Below are 24,117 nucleotides of genomic sequence, written 5' to 3' on the forward strand. Positions count from 1 at the left end.
TCTTTGTGTATAGTTTTATTAGGCTTTGGCTTAATTATTGTGTATAAATAATTGCTGATAAAACTTCTAGTGCCATTTATCTATGCTGTCTAGCTAGTGCAGTGCAATCTCTCCGTTCTCTTTTTCATGAATTTATATTCATTTATATTTAGGAGAAAGTATGAGAACACCTGATCTTTTCAGCTTTCATGCTCATTTGTTATTCTGAGGCAATTGATTATTTCAAACTTTCGTTTGTTCTCATTGCACCACATAATGAAATGATTCTTAAAATTCCACCCACAAGACCTCACTTTGGGTATTAAAAGAATTTGGATCAATCTAACTTGTAATTTTTTATTAACTTCGTTGTACTGTCACTTTTATAAGACACTGATGTTATAATGAATATATTCAAGTGTTTGATAGGTAGTAGGGCATAGACTTAATTTATGCACAAAAGTTTGCCTCCTTTTATTGGCATTTCAGCCCATCTCTGTATATAAATCATGAAGTGCCTGCTACTAGGATCTTGAAATATGCAAGACAAAAGATATGTGTCATTGGTTACATTTTTATTAGGATAATTGATATTTCTCTCAGGTTCAAGAAGAAGTTTGTTAAAATATATTTGGAAAATTAAGTTTCACTTAAGTCAAACAAAATCTGAAAAAGAACCCAAATGAAATACTGTCAAATTTAGTTCATCAGATACTGATTTTGAAAAACTTGACAGAAGTTAGTTGCTGCTATTGGGCAATTTTTTAGTAGTTTTATGTCTTTCTTTAAATAGCCAGTATTTAATACAATGAAAATGTTTCTACTAGTTGATTTTATAGAATTACAACCTCTTATGTCTCGAGGATCTTTACATAGCTTAAATATTGGAAATAAAGAGATATTATCTGAAGTGAATGATTATCTAATGTATAATATATGTACAATATACATATATATAATATCTATATGTATTATATATATATATAGACATAACGTTTCCATCTTGACAAATCTATCTCTTTCACCTTCATCATGAGTGCTATTTTACATAACTATTCACCTGCTTTTCTAATGTGTGAAAGTGAGATAGTGAGCTCCCTGGTGGGGGCTGCTCTGATTCAGATTGGAGGGTGGCCTTGGGACTGGAGTTTGGACTCTTTCATGATTCCTTTGGCCTAGAGGCAACATGAGAAGACCCCTGTACAGGTGGATAGGTGGTACATTTCCAAGGAGCATTTTCTATGTCCTGAATTTCTTACTGTGATGCTGTATAAAGAAATGTTAGCCCCCACCCCCTCCCATTTTCAGAGGTTAGGGTATAATTTTGGGAGGCCAGTTTTAAGAGGATAGAGGGGTGGAAGTATTCATTTTCATTTCTGCCTATTGAACCCTGTTGTGCTCGTCACAAAGAGCAGGCTCTTCTTTCTTTGCTTATTACCAGCCTCTGAACTACACATTCTCTTCCATTATGATCCCTTTATACTTTGTTTATGGTTTTATTTTAACCCACATCAATGCCACAGTGATTATTATTGTTGTTAGTGATTGTTGTTTAGACGGTGCCTTTTGGGCTCTAATCCTATCAGTATTAAAAAAAGTGTCTTATGTATTGATTATTCCTAAGGCTATGACAGTGTCTGGAAGATTAGTTTACATTCTTTTGTACTCTTGATTATCTATATTACTTGTGCATAGCTATATTAGTTACATTTAGGAATATTTTTTCTCTCCTAATACCCATTTGTTCCCAGTGAACATACAGCTAGTTACTTTTGATCTTTCTTTTAATATTGAAAACTTTTTTTATTTTCATCAATATCCCATGTCTAAGTCTTGTGATATAAAAATAAGCCATGTGAAGAACTCATGTTTTGTAGGGTTTGCTTATTATTACCTGATATTGTAATATATGGTACTGGAAGAATATAAAGTCACAATGAGGTCACAAGCAGTTCTTTGGAAACAACAGGCTTGTTTCATCTGTTTATTACTCATTTGATTGAGTTGTACCTCTGAGATGGGCATGGCTTCTATTTCATGCGTCATCTCAATTTTTGAGTGCAATTGTGTTATTAAGAAGCTGCTGTTGCTTATATTATATAAAATCTGGAATCCATACATTGCTTTTTGCTGATGGGATCTATAAACTTGACATTCATAGCGTGATTAACTACCATTTATTGCCTATATTATGTATGACCTTAAAGAATGAGCACAAACAACTTAAACTTTGAAATCTTAAATATAAATATCACTATTGAACATATGCTATAAAGTTGAAGTCATTATTAAACTAATTTACAGCTATGTATTTTTGGACAAGATTCTAAAACAACTTGCTTCTCAATAAAAGGCAGGAAAGTGGGTAATATTCTTCTTTCCTATAGTTATGTATATATTTTTGATTCTCTTACTCTAGTAAGATTCCGTGAAGTTCTACTTAAATGATGCTTTAGTCTGTTTCTCCTTTTGAGAAAAGCAAAGTACTAGATTATCAAGAAAGTTCTCATTTAGAATCTATAAGAAAAATATCTTGTCTAAGTCATTTGGTTCATATTGTGATGTTAAACTGTTGCTGAAATTTAAAAAGAGCAAATAGCTTTTATAGGAATACCATTCATGCAGAGCCTGCTGGCAAGAATAAAAAGTCATTTTCTGGGTAACTATATAATGCAAAAATAAAAAGATCCTAGTAGGCATTGAAGTAGAAACAATGAGGAAACTTAAACTCCCCTAGTTGAACATATGGTGAACACTCAGAGAAGAAAGAAGTAATTTTGAAAAGATGGCATTTTTTAAAATCTTACTTTCAGTTGGCAGAGAAAACCCAATGGGAATGTCTGCAACTCCCATCCAAGGAGAAGAGATCCAGAAGTCAGAGAACCAGAAGAAAATGCTGCCCACATCTGAGGTCAAAGGATCTTTAACTACGTCAGCTACAAGTAAGCGAGGGCTTTGGTGCTGCGTTTTATTTATTTATTTATTTATTTATTTATTTATTTATTTATTTATTTATTTATTTATTGTTTTGCTTTGAGTATCTGTATTGCTTCTTCCTTCTAGCTATTCCAGAAGAGTACATTATTTATATAGTATCTAGTCTGTTATACTAAAGGAGTTACTTCTGAATTGTTACCGTGTGTGCGCGCGTGCTGCTGCTGGGGTTTGAACTCAGTCCCTGAGTGCTGTCCCTGAACTGGGTCTGCTCAAGGCAAGCGGTCTACTTTGTCAGGTCGAGCTGCACTTTCAGTTTTTTGATGGTTAATTAAGAGATAAGAGTCTAATGCCCTGACTGACTTTGAATCATGGTTCTCAGATCTTAGCTTCCTGAGTAGCTAGGATTACAGGTGTGAACCATTACCACCTGGCTTTATTATTTAGTTTTATATTGCAATAAATGTATATATTTTACTTATTTATTTCTTTTGAATTTTTAAAATTTAATTTTATTGTCAAGGTGATGAAAAGAGGGGTTACAATTACATACATAAGGCATTGAGTACACTTCTTGTCCAACTTGTTACCTCCACCCTCATTTTTCTTCCACTTTACCTTCTCCCCAATCCCCTTCCAAGTTGTACAGTTAGTTTACAACATATTGTCTTGTAAGTATCACTGTTGCATCCACTCGCCCTTTGTCCTTTGTCTCACCATTTTGATGTTCCTCTTTTCTTCCCTAACTCAGATAAACATATATACAATACTCATGGTACCAAAATCAAATACAGTGACAACAGGGGTTAAACTACAGGGAAGAGAAGTGTAAGAAAAAAAGAAATAACTTCACATAGTATATTAAAAATAACAACACCAGTGACTTAAGAATAGCAACTTGTTTCCATATCTTGGAGTTCATTTCGCTTACCATCGTCATATATGATCATATGCACATAATCATTGAGGTATTTTGATCCTTTGCTAGGACTACCATATATACTAATTATTACAAATGGTTTTACCATGTTTCCTTCTTGTTTTAAATTCAGTGCTCACCTGAAAACAACTACTTAACAAAGGATTATGGTAAATCATGATATCATGTTAAACTGTACCAAAATGTTTCATGAATACATTGTATGTGTAAAATGCTAATTATGACAGAAATATGAAAAAGAACAAAAACAATCCCCATTACTCTGAGGCAAAAATAAAGGCATAAATTCAACTGAGGCTAAAACAAAGTGCTGTAGCTTTGAAAACTGGATTTTTCATTTCTATTTTGTTTCATCATTTTTAAAAATCATAAATGTATTACTATTTTTTGACTGAGAAGTAAAATGTATGATATACAAAAATTTCTATCTGTCAAATCTAATCATCCTTGGGGACAAAGGAAATGGACTACTATCTTTAAATCAAGTTTGTTTTTTTTTTTAAATCTCGGGAAACAGATAAAATAAAATGTTATTTTGAACCAAGTAACATTTGAAGAATTAATTGAGTGTCCTATCATGAGACAGTAACACATAGTGGCTGTCTCATTGACAAGCCTATGGTATCATCACATCAACAAACAGGATATTAGCATTTTATTTTCTGCCCTATCTAGTCCAAGTTCTATAGTTCCATGTCACACTATTTGTGGACAGTATAAATGGTCAAACTGCATATTCTTTGTTTGTTTGTTTTTTGTTTTTGCCAGTCCTGGGCCTTGGACTCAGGGCCTGAGCACTGTCCTGGCTTTTCTCTGATCAAGGCTAACACTCTGCCACTTGAGCCAAAGCGCCACTTCTGGCCGTTTTCTATATATGTGGTGCTGAGGAATCGAACCCAGGGCTTCATGTATACGAGGCAAGCACTCTTGCCACTAGGCCATATTCCCAGCCTCAAACTGCATATTCTTAGTTAAAAATTTTCTCACCAAATGAATTCATGCTTATATCAGGAAGCAATGGCACCTAAATTAGAGGTGACCACTTCAAGAAAAAATTGACTTGGTTGAAAAAGCATGCTAGGTGAAATCACTAAAAACGAACATTTTCATGAGTAGCAGATGCTTAAAAGAAAGCTTTCTAACTTTCTACATGTCATATGAAAATTTGCTCTCAGAAAGAAACATTAAAAATGTTACTGCTGTTCAAATTATAAAGGGGAAAACATTTAATTGAAGTAGACCAAGTGTATTAACGCTACTAAAATAAAATACCTGAGGTAATTAATGAATGAATAGAAAAGGTTTAACTCTCAGTTTTGGAGGCTCAGCATCTACAGAGTGGCATAGAGTAGACATGGAGAGAGCTGTCCTTGGCATTGAGTAGGGGTGATGGGAATGAGAATGCATCATGGGGCATGGGGCATGGGGACGTGATTACTGTCCAACTATATGAGAGCTCTGAGAGGAGTGGGGATTCTGAGGACTTCCTGAAAGCCCCTACTCACCAATGGTTTCATCAGTTTCTAATAGAACTGCCCTAGGTGCCAAGCTCTGAATAAGGGATATGGACAGTTGGCAGGTGCTACCCTCATTAAAACCACAGCATCAAGTAATTTGTAAAAATGAAAAAAAAAAGGCTTTATGATAAATATAGATCTTCACACATCATTCTTTTAAATAACCAGTATGTATTGTATATATAATTAAATGTCAGGTATAAACAATATAGTGATCTGCAAAATGGATTAGGTCTTTTTTTTTTTTTTTTGGCCAGTCCTGGGCCTTGGACTCAGGGCCTGAGCACTGTCCCTGGCTTCTTCCTGCTCAAGGCTAGCACTCTGCCACTTGAGCCACAGCGCCGCTTCTGGCCGTTTTCTGTATATGTGGTGCTGGGGAATCGAACCTAGGGCCTCGGGTATCCGAGGCAGGCACTCTTGCCACTAGGCCATATCCCCAGCCCAGGTCTTTTTTTTTTTTTAAAAGTATTTATTATCAAACTGAATTACAGGGAGGTTACAGTTTCATACATTAGGCATTGGATACATTCCTTGTACTGTTTGTTACCTCGTCCCTCATTCCTCCTCCCTCCCTTCCCCCCCCCATGAGTTCAGTTCATTTACACCAAACAGTTTTGCAAGTATTGCTTTTGTAGTTGTTTGTCTTTTTTTTTTTTTTTTTTTACCCTGTGTCTCTCGATTTTGGTATTCCCTTTCAATTTCCTCTTGCGATCCTCTGCTGTGACTTGCCTAAACCTGTGTTAATTATTTCCCATAAGGGAGACCACAGAGTCCATGTTTCTTTGGGTCTGGCTCACTTCACTTAGTATAACTTTTTCCAAGTCCTTCCATTTCCTTACAAAGTGGGCAATGTCATTCTTTCTGATAGAGGCATAAGATTCCATTGTGTATATGTACAACATTTTCCTGATCCATTCGTCTACTGAGGGGCATCTGGGTTGGTTCCAGATTCTAGCTATGACAAATTGTGCTGCGATGAACATTGTTGTGCTGGTGGCTTTAGTGTGATTTTATTTGTGGTCTTTTGGATAAATACCCAAAAGTGGGGCTGCTGAGTCATAGGGGAGCTCTATGTTTAGCCCTCTGAGGAATCTCCATACCGCTTGCCAAACTGGCTGAACCAGTTTACATTCCCACCAGCAATGAAGTAGGGTTCCCTTTTGGCCATATCCCCTCCAACATTTGTTATTGTTAGTTTTCTTGATGTAGGACATTCTTACTGGGGTGAGATGGAATGTCAATGTTGTTTTGATTTGCATTTCTTTTATGGCCAGTGATGTAGAACACTTTTCATATGTCTCTTGGCCATTCTCATTTCCTCATCAGAGAAGTCTCTTATTAAGTCTTTAGCCCACTTGATGAGGCTGTTGGTTCTTTGTGGTTTTGTTTTGGAGGAAGGTAATTATTTTAGTTCTGCATATATGTAGATATGAGGCCTTTGTCCGTTGAATGGACGGTAAAGATCTTCTCCCAATCTGTGGGCTTTCTGCTTATCTTGGGAGCTATGTCTTTTGCCCTGCAGAAGCTCTGCAGTTTGATACAGTCCCATTTGTCCAACCTTTCTTTGATTTGTAGCCTTTCTGAGTCTTTGTTAAGGAAGTTCTGTCCTGTGCCAAGGAGCCCAAGTGTTTTTTTTACTCCTTCCTTTAGTGTTTTCAGGGTGTCTGTTTTGATTTCAAGGTCTTTGATCCATTTGGAATTGATTTTGGTGCAGGGTGATATATAAGGATCTAGTTTTAGTTTGTTGCATGTGTTGAACCAGTTTTGCCAGCACCATTTGTTAAAGAGGCTGTCTTCCAACCTATTGTTTTAGCTCCTTTATCAAAGATTAAGTAGGCATAGTTCTTTGGGTTCATTTCTGGGTCTTCAATTCTGTCCCATTGGCCTTCAGGCCTGTTCTGGTGCCAATACCAAGCTGTTTTTATTACTGTAGCTTTATAATACAGCTTGAAGTTTGGTATTGTAATTCCTCCAGCACTGTTTTTTCTGCTTAGGATTGTTTTTGCTATTCTGGGTCTTTTATTGTTCCATATGAATTTCTGGATTGCTTCGTCTATATCATTAAAAAATGGTGTTGGGAGGCTGGGAATATAGCCTAGTGGCAAGAGTGGCTGCCTCGTATACATGAGGCCCTGGGTTCAATTCCCCAGCACCACATATACAGAAAACGGCCAGAAGTGGGGCTGTGGCTCAAGTGGCAGAGTGCTAGCCTTGAGCAAAAAGATCCAGGGACAGTGCTCAGGCCCTGAGTCCAAGCCACACGACTGGCCAAAAAAAAAAAAATGGTGTTGGGATATTAATGGGTATTGCATTGAATTTGTAGATAGCCTTTGGCAATATTGCCATTTTGATTATATTAATCCTCCCAATCCAGTAGCATGGGAGGTTTTTCCATGTCCTTAGTTCTGACTTAATTTCATTTTTCATGTTTTTGAAGTTCTCATCATAGAGGTCTTTCACTTCTTTGGTTAAGGTTATTCCTAGGTATTTTATGTTTTTTGAGGCTATTGCAAAAGGAGTTACTTTCCTGATTTCAGCCTCGGTCTTTGGGTTTTTAACATAGAGAAAGGCCGTTGATTTTTGAGGGTTTATTTTATATCCTGCAACTTTGCCAAAGTTTTGGATCAGCTCTAGTAGCTTAGGGGTAGAGTCTATGGGGTTCTTTATCATGTCATCTGTGAAGAGAGAAAGTTTAACTTCATCTTTTCCTGTTTGGATCCCCTTTATATTTTCTTCTTGCCTAATTGCTCTGGCTAGGAATTTTAATACTATGTTGAAGAGCAGGGGAGAGAGTTGACATCCCTCTCTTGTTCCTGATTTTAAAGGGAATGGTTTTAGTTTTTCACCATTTAGCGTTATGCTTGCTGTTGGTTTGTCATAAACTGCCTTGATTATAATGTTCCCTGGAATCCCAGTTTTTCCAGGGCTTTTAGCATAAATGGGTGCTGGATTTTATCGAACGCTTTTTCCACATCCAGTGATATAACTATGAGGTTGATGTGGTGGATTACATTAATTGACTTGAGTATATTGAACCAACTTTGCATCCCTCGGATGAATCCAGTTTGATCGTGGTGTATGATTTTTTTGATGACCTGTTGAAGTTGATTGGCCAGAATTTTTTTGAGAATTTTTGCGTCTATGTTCATCAGGGAAATCGGTCTATAGTCCTCTTTCTGTTATGAGTCTCTGCCTGGTTTTGGGATGAAGGTTATACTGACTTCTTAGAATGTGTCTGGAAGTGAACATTCTCTTTCAATTTCATTGAAGAGTTTGAGAAATGTTGGTGTGAGTTCTGTTTTGAAGGTCTTGTAGAATTCTGCAGTGAATCCGTCTGGACCTGGGCTTTTCTTCTATGGGAGATCATTTATTGCCATTTCTATTTCAATACTGGATATGGGTCTGTTTAGAAGGTTTAAATCTTCATGGTTGAGTTTGGGGATATGAATTTTTATCTAGGAAATCATCCATTTCTTCCAAGTTCTCGAATTTGTTGGCATAAAGGTTTGCAAAATAGTCCCTTATTATGTTCTGAATTTTGGTTGTTTCTGTGGTGATGTTACCTGTTTCATCTCTTATCTTGTTTATTTGAGTGTGCTGCCTTTGCTTTTTGATCAGGTTTGCTAGGGTTCCATCTATCTTGTCGATTTTTTCAAAGAACCAAGTCTTTGTTTTGTTGATTCTTTCGATGGTTTTTCATCTCTAATTGATTTAATTCTGATTTGATTTTAATTATTTGCTTCCATCTATTGATTTGCGGTTCGGCTTGTTGTTCTCTTTCAAGGAAATTAAGGTGCTTCCTTAAATTATTGCGTTGCTGTTTCTCCAGTTTGTTGGTGTATGCACTCAGAGATATAAATTTTCCTCTGAGTACTGCCTTTGCTGTGTCCCAAAGGAGCTGGTACTTTGTGTCCTCATCTTGATTGAATTCCATAAACATTTGAATTTCTGTTTTAATTTCTTCAATGACCCTCTGATGGTTCATCAGTGTGTTGTTTAGTCTCCATGAATTGTAGCAATTTCTGTGGTGGCTTTTGAGTTGAGCTCTAATTTTATTCCATTGTGGTCTGAGAGAATGCAGGGAATGGTTTTGATACTTCTGAATTTGTACAGATTTTCTTTGTGCCCTAAGATATGATCTATTTTGGAGAATGTTCCATGTGCCACTGAGAAGAATGTGTATTCTGTTGTTGCTGGGTGGAATAGTCTGTAGATGTAGATTAAGTCTAGTTGGTCTATGCAATTATTTAGTTCTGTGGTTTCTTTGTTCAGGTTTTGGCGTGTTGATCTGTCCAGAGGTGATAGTGGAGTGTTAAAGTCCCCAACTATCAATGTGTTTGGGTCTATGAGTGTTTTTAGAGCCAGTAGTGTTTGTTTGATAAAGTTGGGTGCTCCTGTGTTTGGTGTGTAGATATTTAGGATGGTTATATCTTCCTGTAGGAGAGATCCCTTTATTAGTATGTAGTAACCTTCTCTGTCTCTTCTTACCTTTTTTAATTTGAAGTCAATTTTGTCTGATACTAGGATTGCAACTCCGGCCTGCTTATGGGGGCCATTTGCTTGATAGATTAGATTCCAGCCTTTCACTTTTAGAAGATGTTTACTTTTGCTGGATAGATGAGTCTCTTGGAGGCAGCAGAAAGATGGATCTTGATTTTTGATCCAACTTGTGAGCCTATGTCGTTTGCTTGGCGAATTAAGTCCATTAATGTTGAGAGTTAGGACTGAGAGCTGATCATTTGTTCCTTTCATTATCCCTATCTTGTTAAAGGCTGTGTCTTCCCATTTGTTGATCTGATATTCTGGTTTGCTATTTAGGGTTCATTTCTCTGTCTGCATTGGGATCTTGATTTTTTTCCCTGTATAGTACATCTTTGAGGATTTCCTGTAAAGCTGGTTTGGTGGAGATATATTGTTTCAGTTTTTCTTTACTGTGGAAGACTTTTATTTGACCTTCGGCTATGAATGAGAGTTTAGCTGGGTACAGTATTCTTGGTTGGTAGTTATTTTTATTTAGGGTTTTGTATACCTCATTCCAGGCTCTCCTTGCTTTCATGGCCTCTGCTGAGAAGTCTGGGGTAATTCTGATTGCTTTTCCTTTATATGTGATTGTTTTCTTCTCCCTAATTGCTTTAAGGATTCTTTCCTTGGACTCTACTGATCCTGTTTTGATCACAATGTGTCGGTGGGACGTCCTATTCTGGTCTGATCGGTTTGGGGTTCTAAATGCTTCGTGTGTCTGTATAGGCCTATCCTTCTGGATATTTGGGAAGTTCTCGTTTAATATTCTGTTAAATAGGTTGCCTATTCCATTAACTTTCTTCTCCAGTTTTTCCTCAACATCTATTATCCTTAAATTGGGCTTCCTGATTGTATCTTGAATCTTGTGGAGCCATCTTTTTGTTGATTGGATTGGTTTTGTATTGATTTTTTATCTTTCTCCATAGATTATAGGGAATCTTCAGCTCCTGAGATTCATTCCTCTGCTTCAGTTAGTTGGGACTGTAGGCTAGCTACTTGATTCTGAATCTCTTTTCCTTCTGTCTGGACTTTCCTGATGATCTCCATGTCCTTCCTGTACTTATCTGTTAGGTCCTGCATGGACCTCTTTACTTCATTTACTTGGTTTTGAGTGCTGTCTCTCAAATCTTTTAGCTCGGTAACTATCTTTTTGTTTGACTCTTGAAGTTCAATTATCTTTCTATTTGTGGAGGCCATGAAATTCTCCATTAATTTTTGCTTTGCCTCCTCAAGTTTTAGGATAGTTGACTGAAGAGATTCAAACTTTTCATTTAACATTCTTATCAGTAGGCTTTGTAGAGAATTTTGAGGGTTCTCTTCTATGTCTTTGATTGACTGCTCTGCTTCCTGCTTGTTTTGAGTGGGAGATGAGCCTTCATTTTTTGCCATCTTTCTTGTGTTTCTTCTGTCCATTTGGATTGGGAATGCCAATCTACAAGCACTTGTGAGCACCATTTAAGACCCAAAGCAGACCTTACCAAGCACTGTTTTGTAAATCTTAGAAGTTCACAATTATATACAGATACCTTGTATACCTATATATAAAATTAGCTTTGGTGTTCCTAAAGAATACAATTTTGATGTAACAACTACTTTTGAGCCCTGTATTCAGTAGTTACTTATTTACTGTTACTCCCCTATGAGAAATTTTTGTTCTTATATTAAGTTCTTTTTGGACTGTATGGCTTTGTCTTTGAACCACTTTGATTCACTCTGTTTGAGCAGAGATACCCTCTATCCAATAACCAGGGGTCAGTGGAATCTGGAGGTCCTGGAAGTAAGTCAGGAGGGTAAGTTAGAGATAGTAAAGAGAATTAAGTGTATGTGGGGATGATGATTTGGTTTAGTTTCAGTGATGTGGAAATGTGGAGAAGAGTAGAATCAGTAGAAAGAACAAGGTTACAATGATAGTCAATGGAGTGTTAGCAGAAAAGAATAGAGTTGTTATTCATAGGAAAGTAAATTTTTAAAGAAAAAGTATGTGAAGAGAGAAATAAAGAAAGAATACTGGAAGACAAATTCACAAAACAGAGAAAAGTCATTAAAAAAAAGAGAAAAAAAACCCAGTAAAATGAATAACCAAAAAAAAAAAAACTTGATAAAACAAACAGGTAAAAATGGACTACCAAAAAACCAATGATGTTTCAGAAATTTAAAAAAAAATCTTAAAAAAATGGAGTCTTCCTTGTTTAGGTGGGCTTTCTCCAGTCTCTGGTTTCCTTGTGATGGTCTACAGTCTATTTTGCTGCTTGGCTGGTTTGCCTTGCTTTCAGTTTGCAGGGGGTGGGTCTGTTTTGACCCTCCTCCCCTGTTAGTGGAATCCTGGGGCTCTGTGGTTCACACAGCTAGCAGGCAGGCCTTGGGCATCCTCTGTAGATGGGGCACATGAGCAGACTTGGGAACTGTGGCTCCTCCAGTCTGCTGTGGGGCCGCTGCCTTTAACGCCTGGCTTTGAATAGGCTGTGGACTCAGCAGGGCGGGGCACCTCTGGCCTTGTTTACCTGTCTGAGAGACACTTGCCTGGGGTAGGTTCCTCCCTCCTGGACAGGGCGGCCTCCTGGGCAGAACTGGCTATGGAATTCAGCTCAGTTTTGGGCTTGGAATTGGGCTTCCTCTTTGTTCACCCATCTGGTTGCTCTGTGCCTCTAGTAGCTGCTTGCTGCTTTCAGTTTTAATTTAGAAATTCCAGTGGGGAGGGCAGGCACCTTTGGCTGAGTTCACCTGAATGTGTGGGCCACAGCCCAGAACAAGCCTCCTGCCAGGGCAGGGGACATTCTCCTGGGCAGAGCTGGCTCTCACTGATTGGTCCCTCTTGCCCTTTTCAAAGATGGCCACTTTGTCCTTGCATTCTCCAGGCGGGCTTCAGTTCCAGTCTGGTCTGACTCTATACCAGTGTCAAAGATGGTGCCTTGCTCTGGCTGTGGGGGAAGAGCTACCTCCCAGAAGCTGCTCTGTGGGAGCGAGTGAGAATGTCTTTCGTGGGGTACTCACGTTTTCTCTGAGATTTCGGTCTGTCCTTGCTCAGCCTGTTATCTGCGTGTGTCTGCCGCCTTCTGGAGGATTTCTCTCTGGTCGCTGCTGGTGTGGTTTATTGGCGTGGTGGCGGGTCGCCGCCTGGAACTCAAATCTGTGTTTTCGGGCCAGCAAAGTCGATTTTTCCTTTCTGGCCAGAATCCTTACACTGTTATAACTTACTTGGCTGTCTTTCTAGGAGTAAAAGTTTCTTTGGGATGGGAAAACTGCGATGTTAGAGGGAGCTCAGCTAGGGTTCTGCTGCTCCTCCGCCGTCTTCCCCTTCTTGGGCTGGATTGGGTCTTAATCCTCTTGAAGTTTACAACTAACTGATTCAGATATACTCGGAACATCACAGTAGTATGAAACTATAACTGATAATGGAACTGAAGTAAACATCAGGACTTTCCAGATACAAAATAAAGATTCAATCATTAATTCATTGTAAATACTTACAAGTTCTTCATTGTAGAAAATGGCAATAGAGTAGATAGAGAAAGGAAGTTGGAGCTTAAGTTTTTTCCTGATCTGTTAGACTGTTGACATTACACAGATTTTTAGGCTTTACCATGAAATCCTGGAAGTCCAGTTAAGGAAGCTCCTCTGAGGTGAATATCTACTAGGAAAAGCTCACAATCTGTCTTAACTATGGGAACGGTTTCACAGACATCCATTGCCTTAGATGGAAGAAGAAGTCTTCAGGTATGAGTATCACCTAAAAGTTTGTAATTTCATGACTGAGTAGAAAATTATCTTTTTCTTGCATTTACAAGATACTTTTAGTAGTTTAGTTTCCTTCATCTGTAAAACAGTCCTATATTTCGCAAGAATTACTTTCCCCTTGTTTCTACAATTAGCTCTCTTGCCAGGTAGATTTGGGTTAAATTAGTCATTTATATGAAAACATATTAGTTAAAATATTTTAGATGACTTACTTCTTACTTTTAAAGACAGTTTTTTTTAAAGCAAGTTTTAGTTACTGAAGATTATGTTTGTCACTCCACTTTGGGGATAGAGAGAGATGTATATAGCTTTAAGGATGAGAATTTATCGGCAAAATTAACATGTCTTTGTTGTTGTTCAAAATGCTTATTTACCAAAAAGAACAATCTGACTTAAGGTCATATCTATGGCAAAAGTGCATGAGAATTTAGAACTTGTAATCTACATATACAATAAATAGTGCTTTCGCTGTAGCACACAGAAGTGTATGTTACTATTATGTTTGTAAAATTTTCCTTTAGGTCCAAGTTGAATTATGATCTAAACTTTATTAGAAAATATGAAGGGGTTTTAGCTTAATTAATGAACATAGTTGTTTAGTGCCCAAACTGGAGCTTGAACTCCGTGCCTTGGTGCTGTCCCTGAGTTTCTGTGCTCATAACTAGCGTTCTACCACTTGAACCATAGCGCCACTACAGACTTTTTTGTTGGTTAGTTGGAGATAAGAGTCTCACAGACTTTCCTGCCTGGGTTGGCTTCAAACCATGATCCTCAGATCTCAACTTCCTGAGTAGCTAGGATTTCAGGTGTGGTCAAACACCTGGTTTTAGGAATTTTATTTTTTAAAGATATTTTATAATTTCACATGTATACAAAAGTAGAGAGAATGGAACAGTGATCCCCATGACACCAGTACTCAGCTTCAACTCATTAGCATATATATCATCTTGTTTTAGTTATGACCCTTCACACCATTCTACACCAACCTCCCTGGAATATACTGTAGTATTTTAAAAAATATTCCTTGTATTATTAATTTTACATTGAATCCATGTGCTTAAAAATAAACTTTAATAATTTCATAGAAATATGAAATATGTGCATAGATTTTGTAGAACCCATGAAGGGGCTAAGGACATGACAAAAGTCTGAGAAGTATGACTATAGGCTAGTGTTTCACAAGTTTGTCTTTGTGCTCAGTCCTGTTGAACTTCTGCTTTCTAAATAACTTGTCATAGGAACACAGTCACACCCATTCACTAAGATTATCCAAGGCCAGTTTTCCCTGTAATGGAATAACTGAAGAGTTGAGAAAGAAAAAGAATGACTCAATAGCCTAAAATATTTATTATTTCCAGAAATATTTTGCTGACCTGTCTCCTGGGCTGTACTCTACTGCAGGAAATTATATTTTGAAGGTGATATAACCTTTAATTTATCATAGAGTGAGAATTTGAAGTAATCTTCAATATAACAAAACCAGTAAGAAGTTTCCATTAAGAGTACATGAATAAGCTAGGTTCTGGTGACCCCCTTTCTCCCTCCCAACCTGCACCTGATAATCTTAGCTACTCAGGAGACCTGGAAGATTGAAGCTTGAATCCACCCTGATCAGTAAAGTCTGTGAGATATTGTCTCCAATTAACCAGCAAAATTCCAAGCTGAAAGTGGGACAGAAGATTTTTCTACTATGAACAGTTATTTTAAAAGTGTCAAACTTGAAGTAGGAACCTATATTCTCATAAAACCTGACCACATTAAAATAACTGGTTCCTTTAATGAGGACCTGATAAATCAGTTAATATACTGTGAACCTGTAATGTGTGCTCTAGACATCTTCATTGCATTTTTAGTATATGCTATAGCCTTACCATATTTTATATATAGTATCCTTTCAGTAAAAAACTTGTAAGTGATGTTTTCAATCAAGATCTTTACCTTGATACTGACTAGTTTTTATCTTCATGGTATCCATGCATCCTTCTAGCTTGTCCATACTTTTGATTATTTGATCTCATTTTTTATTTGTTAGCTATCCCTACAAGCTTTGTGCATCTTGTGCTTTGTTAAATGCCCTTTACTTTAAGTTGAGAACTGGTTGTTCAGTTTGGAAGACATGACAGCTGAGTGACAGACTGCTGATGTGAACATGTCAGTTTTGTAGAAATAGAAATGCTTCCTTTGTAGTAGAACAACAGGAAAAATATACTTTATATTTGAGATGGTCTTACTTCTATTGAAGTTAAGGTTAAACCATGTCCATTTTTTTTCTAATCTGAGCTCTCAACTATCAAATGGCATTTGTTTTGAACTATTGCCTTACATTTTTAACATAAATCAGTTTTCAAAATACTGTTTTGGAATAACATGAAGTTTTGTATAGCTTATTTTTTAATGGTCTCATTCTGACAGTGATTCATGCTTTCAGCTGACCTCAACTTGCATCTATCTGTAAATTGTTAAAAATCAACAAACTTGTTATTTATTTTTATGCTTCATGTTTCTGTGTACAAAGCTGCAAGAGACCAGCAGCCACAATAGTGGCTTAGCATTTTTTGTTATGTTTTGTTCTAAGTCAATTTGATTGCAGTTTAATTAAAATGTTTTGTCACCCCCACAGAGGAAAGTTTTGGTGTCATCTGAATACCATTTGGGTACCATAGATTTTATTCAGGAAGATCCAAAAGGGGTCAGTTGCCTAACCTAGCATTTTCATAAAATATTTTCACAATTTAGAATATTTTATACTTCATGTCAACAAAGGCAAATGCTTTTATGGTTCTCAAATGGAAAAATTTATAGTCTGAGACTAATGGTGTTTGGTTCATGTCCAGAAGAGCATGTCATTAGATGAGATTCATATTTAATTGATAGCAGCACCTACTTTAATGCATCATTCTATAATATAGATTATACTCTATTAAGCCATCCACTTTTGTAACAAGAGTGCAGCCTCATTGCAGGTTTTGTTTGTGCAAATGATATAAAAATATTAGTGCAGGAAGAAGGTACCCTGGAGAGATCATCAACTCATTTGCAGGTTTTGTAAGACAAACAACTAAATTATATACACGTACATATACACACATACACACTGTCATTCACTCATGCGTGTGTGTACACACACATACATACACTTTCTTGTGTGTGAATACCTAAAAACCTTAAGACCAAATACCCAAGGAGTCCCCATCTTATTCCAGGTTGCTTTGTGTATTTGCTCACTGGTATGCATCTCTCACTGGCTTTCCTGCATCTGGGTCTCTCTGTTCCAGTACCCTAATATAGACTGGCCTTTCTAATACTCAGATCTTAATGACAACACAATTTAAAGTCATTTCTTTTTGCCTACACTAGAATGTGCCAACTTCTTCCAGCTTGTCCTGGCCTTTCAAGATCTCACCGTTCTCTCTGTCCTTTTCACATGTATCAAGCATTCTACCATCTTCACTACTTTAATTAAGCCAGGGCCATGCTGGCCATACTGTTCCCTCTCTCTAATTGCTTTTCCTGCTTCTTGCAAAATCTCATGCATTTGATACTTAAGTAACTCTCATAAACCCTTTCCTGTCCATTGTCACTACCTGCTCTCTGTGTCTACTGAATTTTGCTATACTTGTTTCTATGGATGCATTTTTAGGTCTCAAATAGAAATGTTTCACTAGAAAGTGTGCATCTACAGTCATAATACACAATATATTTGTGTGAAAATGGAGCTGGGTAACTTGAGGGAATGGGAGGGGTCTTGTAAAGAGTGATATAAGGGGTGACAATGATTAAAATGCAATGTACTAATATACCTACGTGCTGAATTAAAGCTCCTGTATATCTGTTTAAAGATAATAAGATTTTTTTTTCAAATTCAAGAATGCAAGGGTGCAAAGAATTTTTAAACAAAGAGTGTGTTTCAGAGTGAAGACTCATTATTTACCTTTCAAACTTTTAATTAGTACCAGTATTATTATTAGAGCATAGTGCCTAAGAAACAATAGGAATTAAATAGTTTGTTTTCTTTCCCTTTCTTTTTTGTGTGCTGTTCCTGGGCTTGAATTCAGGGCTTGGGTGCTGCCTGAGCTTTTATTGCTCAAAGCTAGTACCCTACCATTTGAGCCACAGCTCCATATCCATCATTTTTTGTGTGTGCATAGGAGTCTTAGGGACTTTTCTGCATAGGCTGGCTTCTAGTCATGATCCTCAAACTCAGCCTCCTGAGCAGCTAGGATTACTGGTCTACCAGTGCCCAGTGATTTTGAGCTAATTGAAAGTTATACTTTTACATAACTAAGAAATTCAGAAGATATTAACTAAATGATTCGCTACCTTAAAGAGTAACTTGCTGACTTGGATTTCTAATTATTCTTGATTCATGATATAATATAGTATTGTTGGTTCTGAGGAAAGTCTAAATGTGTTTGGCTAGAAATGATTCACTGTCACATATTTGGTTTTCACAAGTAATATCTGAGTTTTGATTTTGTCCCCATAAATGGCTTGGGATTCACACTTACTCTGCCTGGGTTTGAAGCTTCGGTCTTTGGTTACGCATGTGTAACTCCGGGCAGACCATTAATCTTTAAGTCCTGTTTTGTTCCCCTATTTCATAGGGAGAAGTACCTTTTAGGATTGAGTAAGAGTGACACAGGAACGAATGTTAAAGGCTAGGAAAGAGCTGAACACAGATTAATATCTCCAATGCTATCAAGCCCACTGTTTGTTTTTTTTTTAATGATCTATTAAATTGTGTTTAGGAGACTATAAAATACATACAAGCTAGTTTGAGTGCATGGGCATTTGAGTTCAATGTCCTGTGGTTTACTTATGCAACTTGAAATCTGCATTAACTCCCATGTCTTATTTCTACATGTTAACATGAATCTCCTAATTTGACTCATCTCATAGGCTTGTAATGAGGATGGAATGAGAAATACATATGATACAGTCAATACAGACAACACAGTAGGAGCTTTATGAATGGTGGTTGCTTTCAGGATGGAAGAGAATGTACCTGTTTTCAAAATCACAGAGATTTCGCAACTCACAGAGAAAACAAAAATTTCATAGCAATTGTTGGCATTTTAAATTTCTTGCATAGTTTTTTATTTTTTTTTTTTGGCCAGTCCTGGGCCTTGGACTCAGGGCCTGAGCACTGTCCCTGGCTTCTTCCCGCTCAAGGCTAGCACTCTGCCTCTTGAGCCATAGCGCCGCTTCTGGCCGTTTTCTGTATATGTGGTGCTGGGGAATCGAACCTAGGGCCTCGGGTATCCGAGGCAGGCACTCTTGCCACTAGGCTATATCCCCAGCCCCTCTTGCATAGTTTTTATTTTAAAATTAGTTTGTTTAAACTTAATACTGATTTTCTGTTTTTTTCTGGGCTTGTGGTTATCACTGTAGAACCTAGGCCTAAAAGATCCTGTAAAAATGAAGGTGCTGTTGTTGGAACAATTGCAGACAACCAGTGAATTGCTGCTTGGGAATTGTTATTTGTGCTGTTATGCCTCTGGTACATAGATGATGCTCCAGAGTGTGGAGAAGAGAGACAGTCTACTGTGGAACTTCCCAGTATTTTTATAAACAAAGGCAATTGCTTTGTTGCTGCTGGCCACTGGGGAAGCTGTGGAATATTCATACTCTTTGGCACCTGTTCTCACAGGCATCTGCCCCTAATACCTCAGAAACCCTTTGTATAAGTGAAAAGTCCTCTCTCTAGTTCCAAGTTCATTTTGTTGTTCTCTCCTTTCAGGTTTTTTTTTTCCCCAGAAATATTATTAAAAATTGTCTTCAATTTGCTATTTTTAAAATGTCTCATTCAGAAATGTCTTTTAATCCTACTTTTATGTTACTTTATGTTGTAAGTAAGGCAAATTTATGAAAGATATTTGGACAAACAACTGCAAACTCTATAAAATAAAGTATGTAATATATATATAATAGCATCAAGGTTGTATGAAAAATCATCATATACTTGGTATTTATTATTGTCCTAATTTAGTTTACCTAAGTTGATGTCAGTTGACCAGAATCTTGTTATGGGGAGATAAGCACAAATAAAATTCCTGGGACTCATTATAGTTCAATGTCCTTATCCCTAACCCCACATAGTCTTGCTATTCTTGGGTTGCATTGTGACAAAAGATTCTGTCATTTTGATGTTGTATCTGATCTGCCACTAACACTTGTTCCCATAGAACAAATTCTGCCTTCCCAAACCAGTGAGACTGTTCTGTCAGAAGATGAATGGAAGGTGTCAGTGTTGACGGGAAATACTGGGACTCAAGCCAATGTCACACTCTGGGTATACGGAGACGAAGGAGTCATTGGACCGATAAGTCTCAGCAAAGACAGCCCGGAACAGCTCTTCCTTCCAAGGCAGGAGGATGAATATCAGGTAGACAAGATCAACAGTAATAATGGTCTTTGAACATTATTATTTTTTGCAACATTTCTATACTATAGGAGTCTATGTATGTGTGTTGCTCTTGTATCAAATAAATACATAGTTTGCTCTAGTCTTCATAAACTAACTTAATGCTTATATAACAATCAAAGAAAATACTCTTTTGCTCCTATATCTTATATAGGCAAAGAAACTCATACAAGAAAATTGTTTTCTTTCAACATAATTCATTCCAGGCCATTGGTTTGAGAAAGGCCTCGTAGATTATCAGCTTCAACTAAAAAATATAACCAGATTATAAGCTTTCAAGAGCTTCTTCTTCTAGTGAAACCCCCCCCCCCCCCCCGCTTTTTTTTGGGCATACATGCCTATATTCTTAGCTGTTACTTAGCTGACTTGGATGGATATGAAATCTTTTTTTGGCATTTCACGGACTATGTTGTGAAGTTCTATGCATGCCTGCTCTATTTTTTCTTTTCTTTTTTTTTTGTGTCAGATACCACTGGGATGCTTTGTTTTGAATACAGCTGGCTTCCTTTTTAGTTCCTCAGTGTTTTGGCCAATTTTCAATTAGGACAGTTACTTTCCACTTTACTAATTTGCAACCTCCTACAGGGTAAAAGCTACATGGCACTCAGTTCTGCTGTTAAACAGCAGTTACTCTCCCTGGAGAAATTCTCTTTTGTATCCTTAGATGGTTTGAGGATAGAGGATGATTGAGGCCAACCTTAGTCACGAGGAAGCCAAGGCTGTTTGGCACTATAGTACCTGAACTTCCTAGCACCCAAATAGTTTCTGGATATTGTGACCATAGTCTCTCATTCTCTTTTGAAATCATTAAATGAGATGTTAGTGAAGAAAAGCAGTTGTCTGTAGTCATGGAGAAACACTTGGGCTCAATCATAATGTACACATATATTTCTTAATGATAATGACTTAATATTTAGAATTCAGGATGCATATAGGTATGATGTATATGTATTTGTGTGGTGATAAATCCTATGGATATCTTTCTGGAGAAATTTTCCCTATGAATTGCTAGTATACATTCTCATGATTGCACTTTGGAATCACTGGGGGAGGTTTAAAGTCTAATGAAGACAGGTTCTACCTCCGGAGCGTTTAATTTATTTTGTCTGGGATGCTCCCCTAGTAGTTTTAAAATGCAGTCAAGGTTGAGAATCCTAGTTACAACACCAGGCTGCAAATCAAGTAAGCTGGACTGGAGTGCTGTTTTCCCATGTGATGTGCTGAAACATCTTGAATAGGTCATTTAATTTCTTTGGACCAGCATTATCTGTATTTGTACAATAGAGGAAGGAATATCCATTGTGTACCAATTCCAGCATGCCCTATATAGGAAATATAGTAAGTTGGTTCAGCACAGAGACCATGGGATCCTAGATATCTAATTGAAATAGAAATTAGTATTACCTTTACCTTGAATTTGTTGGTCTCATCTTTAGTTCAAAGAGGTGATAGTACTCACTTGAAAGGCTGTTGTGAGGTTTAGAGAAGGCTAGGAATGTGTGTTCTGTGCACTGTGCCCCCTAGGTGTACACTACTCTATGTATGGGTAATGTATAAGGTAGTGACTGCACTGAGGTAGCAGTGTATTTCTTATTAGCCTGTTTTCCTAAGTGGGGTGTGAGAACATAGAATCAGGCCATTTCCAAGCTGTTCTCCCAGTGATGGGATCAGGACTGGGTTAAAGAACTCTTTAAAGTGGACTTTAAGATTCCTTATTCTTTTTTTTTTTTTTTTTTTTTTTTTTGCCAGTCCTGGGCCTTGGACTCAGGGCCTGAGCACTGTCCCTGGCTTCTTTTTGCTCAAGGCTAGCATTCTGCCACTTGAGCCACAGTGCCACCTCTGGCCATTTTCTATATATGTGGTGCTGGGGAATCGAACCCAGGGCTTCATGTATACAAGGCAAGCACTCTTGCCACTAGGCCATATTCCCAGCCCTAAGATTCCTTATTCTTCACAGGGCTGCTATGCAGCTGGAAGAGACTGTGCATGTCACACGCTTGTAGCTGGCTGCTTGGAGCTGATTGTATTGCATGATAGTTCTATATGCTAGACAGACTTAAGACACACTTGGTATTCCCATACATTTTCACTTAGACTGTGGAGAAAGGGAACATTTATACCACCATCTAAAGTATTGTTTACCTTTCAGAGAAACAAGAACTAAAATGTGGGATGACTTCCTTCTTCCAGTGGTGGGAGGAGCTACACTCCATGTTCTGTCATGGACAGTAGCTGCTGGAAGAAGGCAGTGGATTGGTGGGTGGGGTTGTCAGTGAGGGATTAGCTTTCTTCTTTTCCTTCCTTCTACTTCATGCCAGCATGGTTCTGTATGTATTTATGGGTAGAAAATGGTGGTTGTAAGAAAAGAAAGAGAGCTGAAAGATAAATTCAACAGCTCAACAGATTTTATTCAGGAGGAAACCTAGGAAGGGTGCCACATCTCCTTTAGCCAGATTGAGGGGCAATAGCATTCCCCCTTCCAAGGAGGGTCCCTTTAGATAGGCTATACATTTTTCCAGATTGAAGTATATTATACCATCATTTTTGCCATTACATATGTGTGGCCTTGCATAAGCTCTAAGTTATTGTTTTAATAAACATTTATTTGATTTGTTGAACTGAAAGTTTTGTATTATATCCATCTAACAGATAAGGAAAATAAGGCCCAGAAATGTAAAACACCACTAGTTTACAATAGCAAGCATTTCAGCTGAGGCCAGAGTAATTTCAAGGCCCATTCCGTCCACTTCTCCACTGCCCAGGTTAACACGAATTCCTGGGCTGTGTCCAAGCCCACCAAGTACATGCACTCTGTGGGCAGGATTATTTTCCTTCTTCAGAACTCAGAACATCCCCATTCCATCAGAGTCCAAGAGACTCCTCCAGAGGGGAAGGAAGTTCTAGACTCACAGGTACTTCACATAAACTTGTAAAATATGCTATATATTTAGCTTTTCTTTGGTGAAAGTTGATTCTTAAAATAAGAGCCCATCTTTCTGTTATTGGAATCCAGAAAGTGTTGGCTTCCAGTGAGAAATGTGTGGTAGTCAGAGAGCCGAGCATATGCATGTTCTTTATCTTATTCTTTCATCTGACTCTTTCCTGAATATTTTTAGTCAAGTTTCGTGGTATTTCTGTCTCACATTTTCTGTGTGAGAGAGAGAGTCATGAATAGCTGCTTTTTTATTGCTGGTCTGGAACTTCAGGGAGTGGTTGCTGCCCCTGGCTTTTGTGCTCTAGGCTAATACTCTGTATCTAGGCTCCACTTCCAGCTGTTTGGTAGTTAAGGACCTTCCTTCCCTGGCTGGCTTCAAATCACAATCCTCAAATCAGCCTCCAGAGGGCTAGGATTACAGGTGTGGCCGCTGGTGGTGCCTGACTTCCATCACAGTTTGAGAGGACTTCATCTGTAGACTTAAAGGAGTCTCAGAGAGCTTTTCAAGTCTTAGGTCTGTTGTCGGGAGCAGAGCTCACTCCATCTTGTCTAGGGAAACATGGTAGGAAATGTTGGGGGAGTAGATTAGGTCAACCTGACCCCAAATTTCTGCTTCTGTAAATGGCTTGCTTAACTTGTTTGTTGCTTGCTCTTTCCCCTGTGTCAACCTCCTACATCTGTGCCATGCTTGCTTGTTTGTTGCTTGCTCTACCCCTTGTGTCAAGCCTGTTTCTGAGTGGTGGACTCATAGAAGGATGGGGAATCCGCCCCCCCCTCCCCCTCGAACTCCATTAGAGGTCCATCACTAACATCAAAAATAACAACGATAAAATGCACTTAGTTTGAATAAGAGAAAAAATTTACTATACTTAATGTAAAACATTCTGCTAATGTTTCCCCTTTGCATTTCATTCAGGTTGAAATCAAAAGCATTGGAGAGATATATAAGATCAGAATAGGACACGATGGGACCAGCAGACAACCAGAGTGGAGTTTACAGAGGGTAATTCTGCTTTGTATTTTGTAGTTCAGAATCATCTTAGAATGAAAAGAAGCAAGTAGGCCACATGAAGCAAATGAGAAATAATTTAAATAAGTTTTTGTAAATAGAGTGAAAATTTGTTTAATTCTT

At 37.7% G+C, this 24,117-nt stretch overlaps 1 protein-coding gene across 1 annotated transcript in view; it reads left to right on the top strand.

Moving 5' to 3' along the window:
• Rp1 (RP1 axonemal microtubule associated) overlaps positions 1-24,117 on the top strand; it is a 166,788-nt gene that overhangs the window by 118,731 nt on the left and 23,940 nt on the right. Inside the window, exons 16-18 of the mRNA XM_048358668.1 lie at positions 2,793-2,921; positions 19,812-20,011; positions 23,902-23,988. Coding sequence (XP_048214625.1) covers positions 2,793-2,921; positions 19,812-20,011; positions 23,902-23,988 — 416 coding nt within the window. The remainder of the gene's footprint in view (positions 1-2,792; positions 2,922-19,811; positions 20,012-23,901; positions 23,989-24,117) is intronic.

This window comes from Perognathus longimembris, chromosome 12 (assembly GCF_023159225.1).
Source record: "Perognathus longimembris pacificus isolate PPM17 chromosome 12, ASM2315922v1, whole genome shotgun sequence".
Taxonomy (NCBI): domain Eukaryota; kingdom Metazoa; phylum Chordata; class Mammalia; order Rodentia; family Heteromyidae; genus Perognathus; species Perognathus longimembris.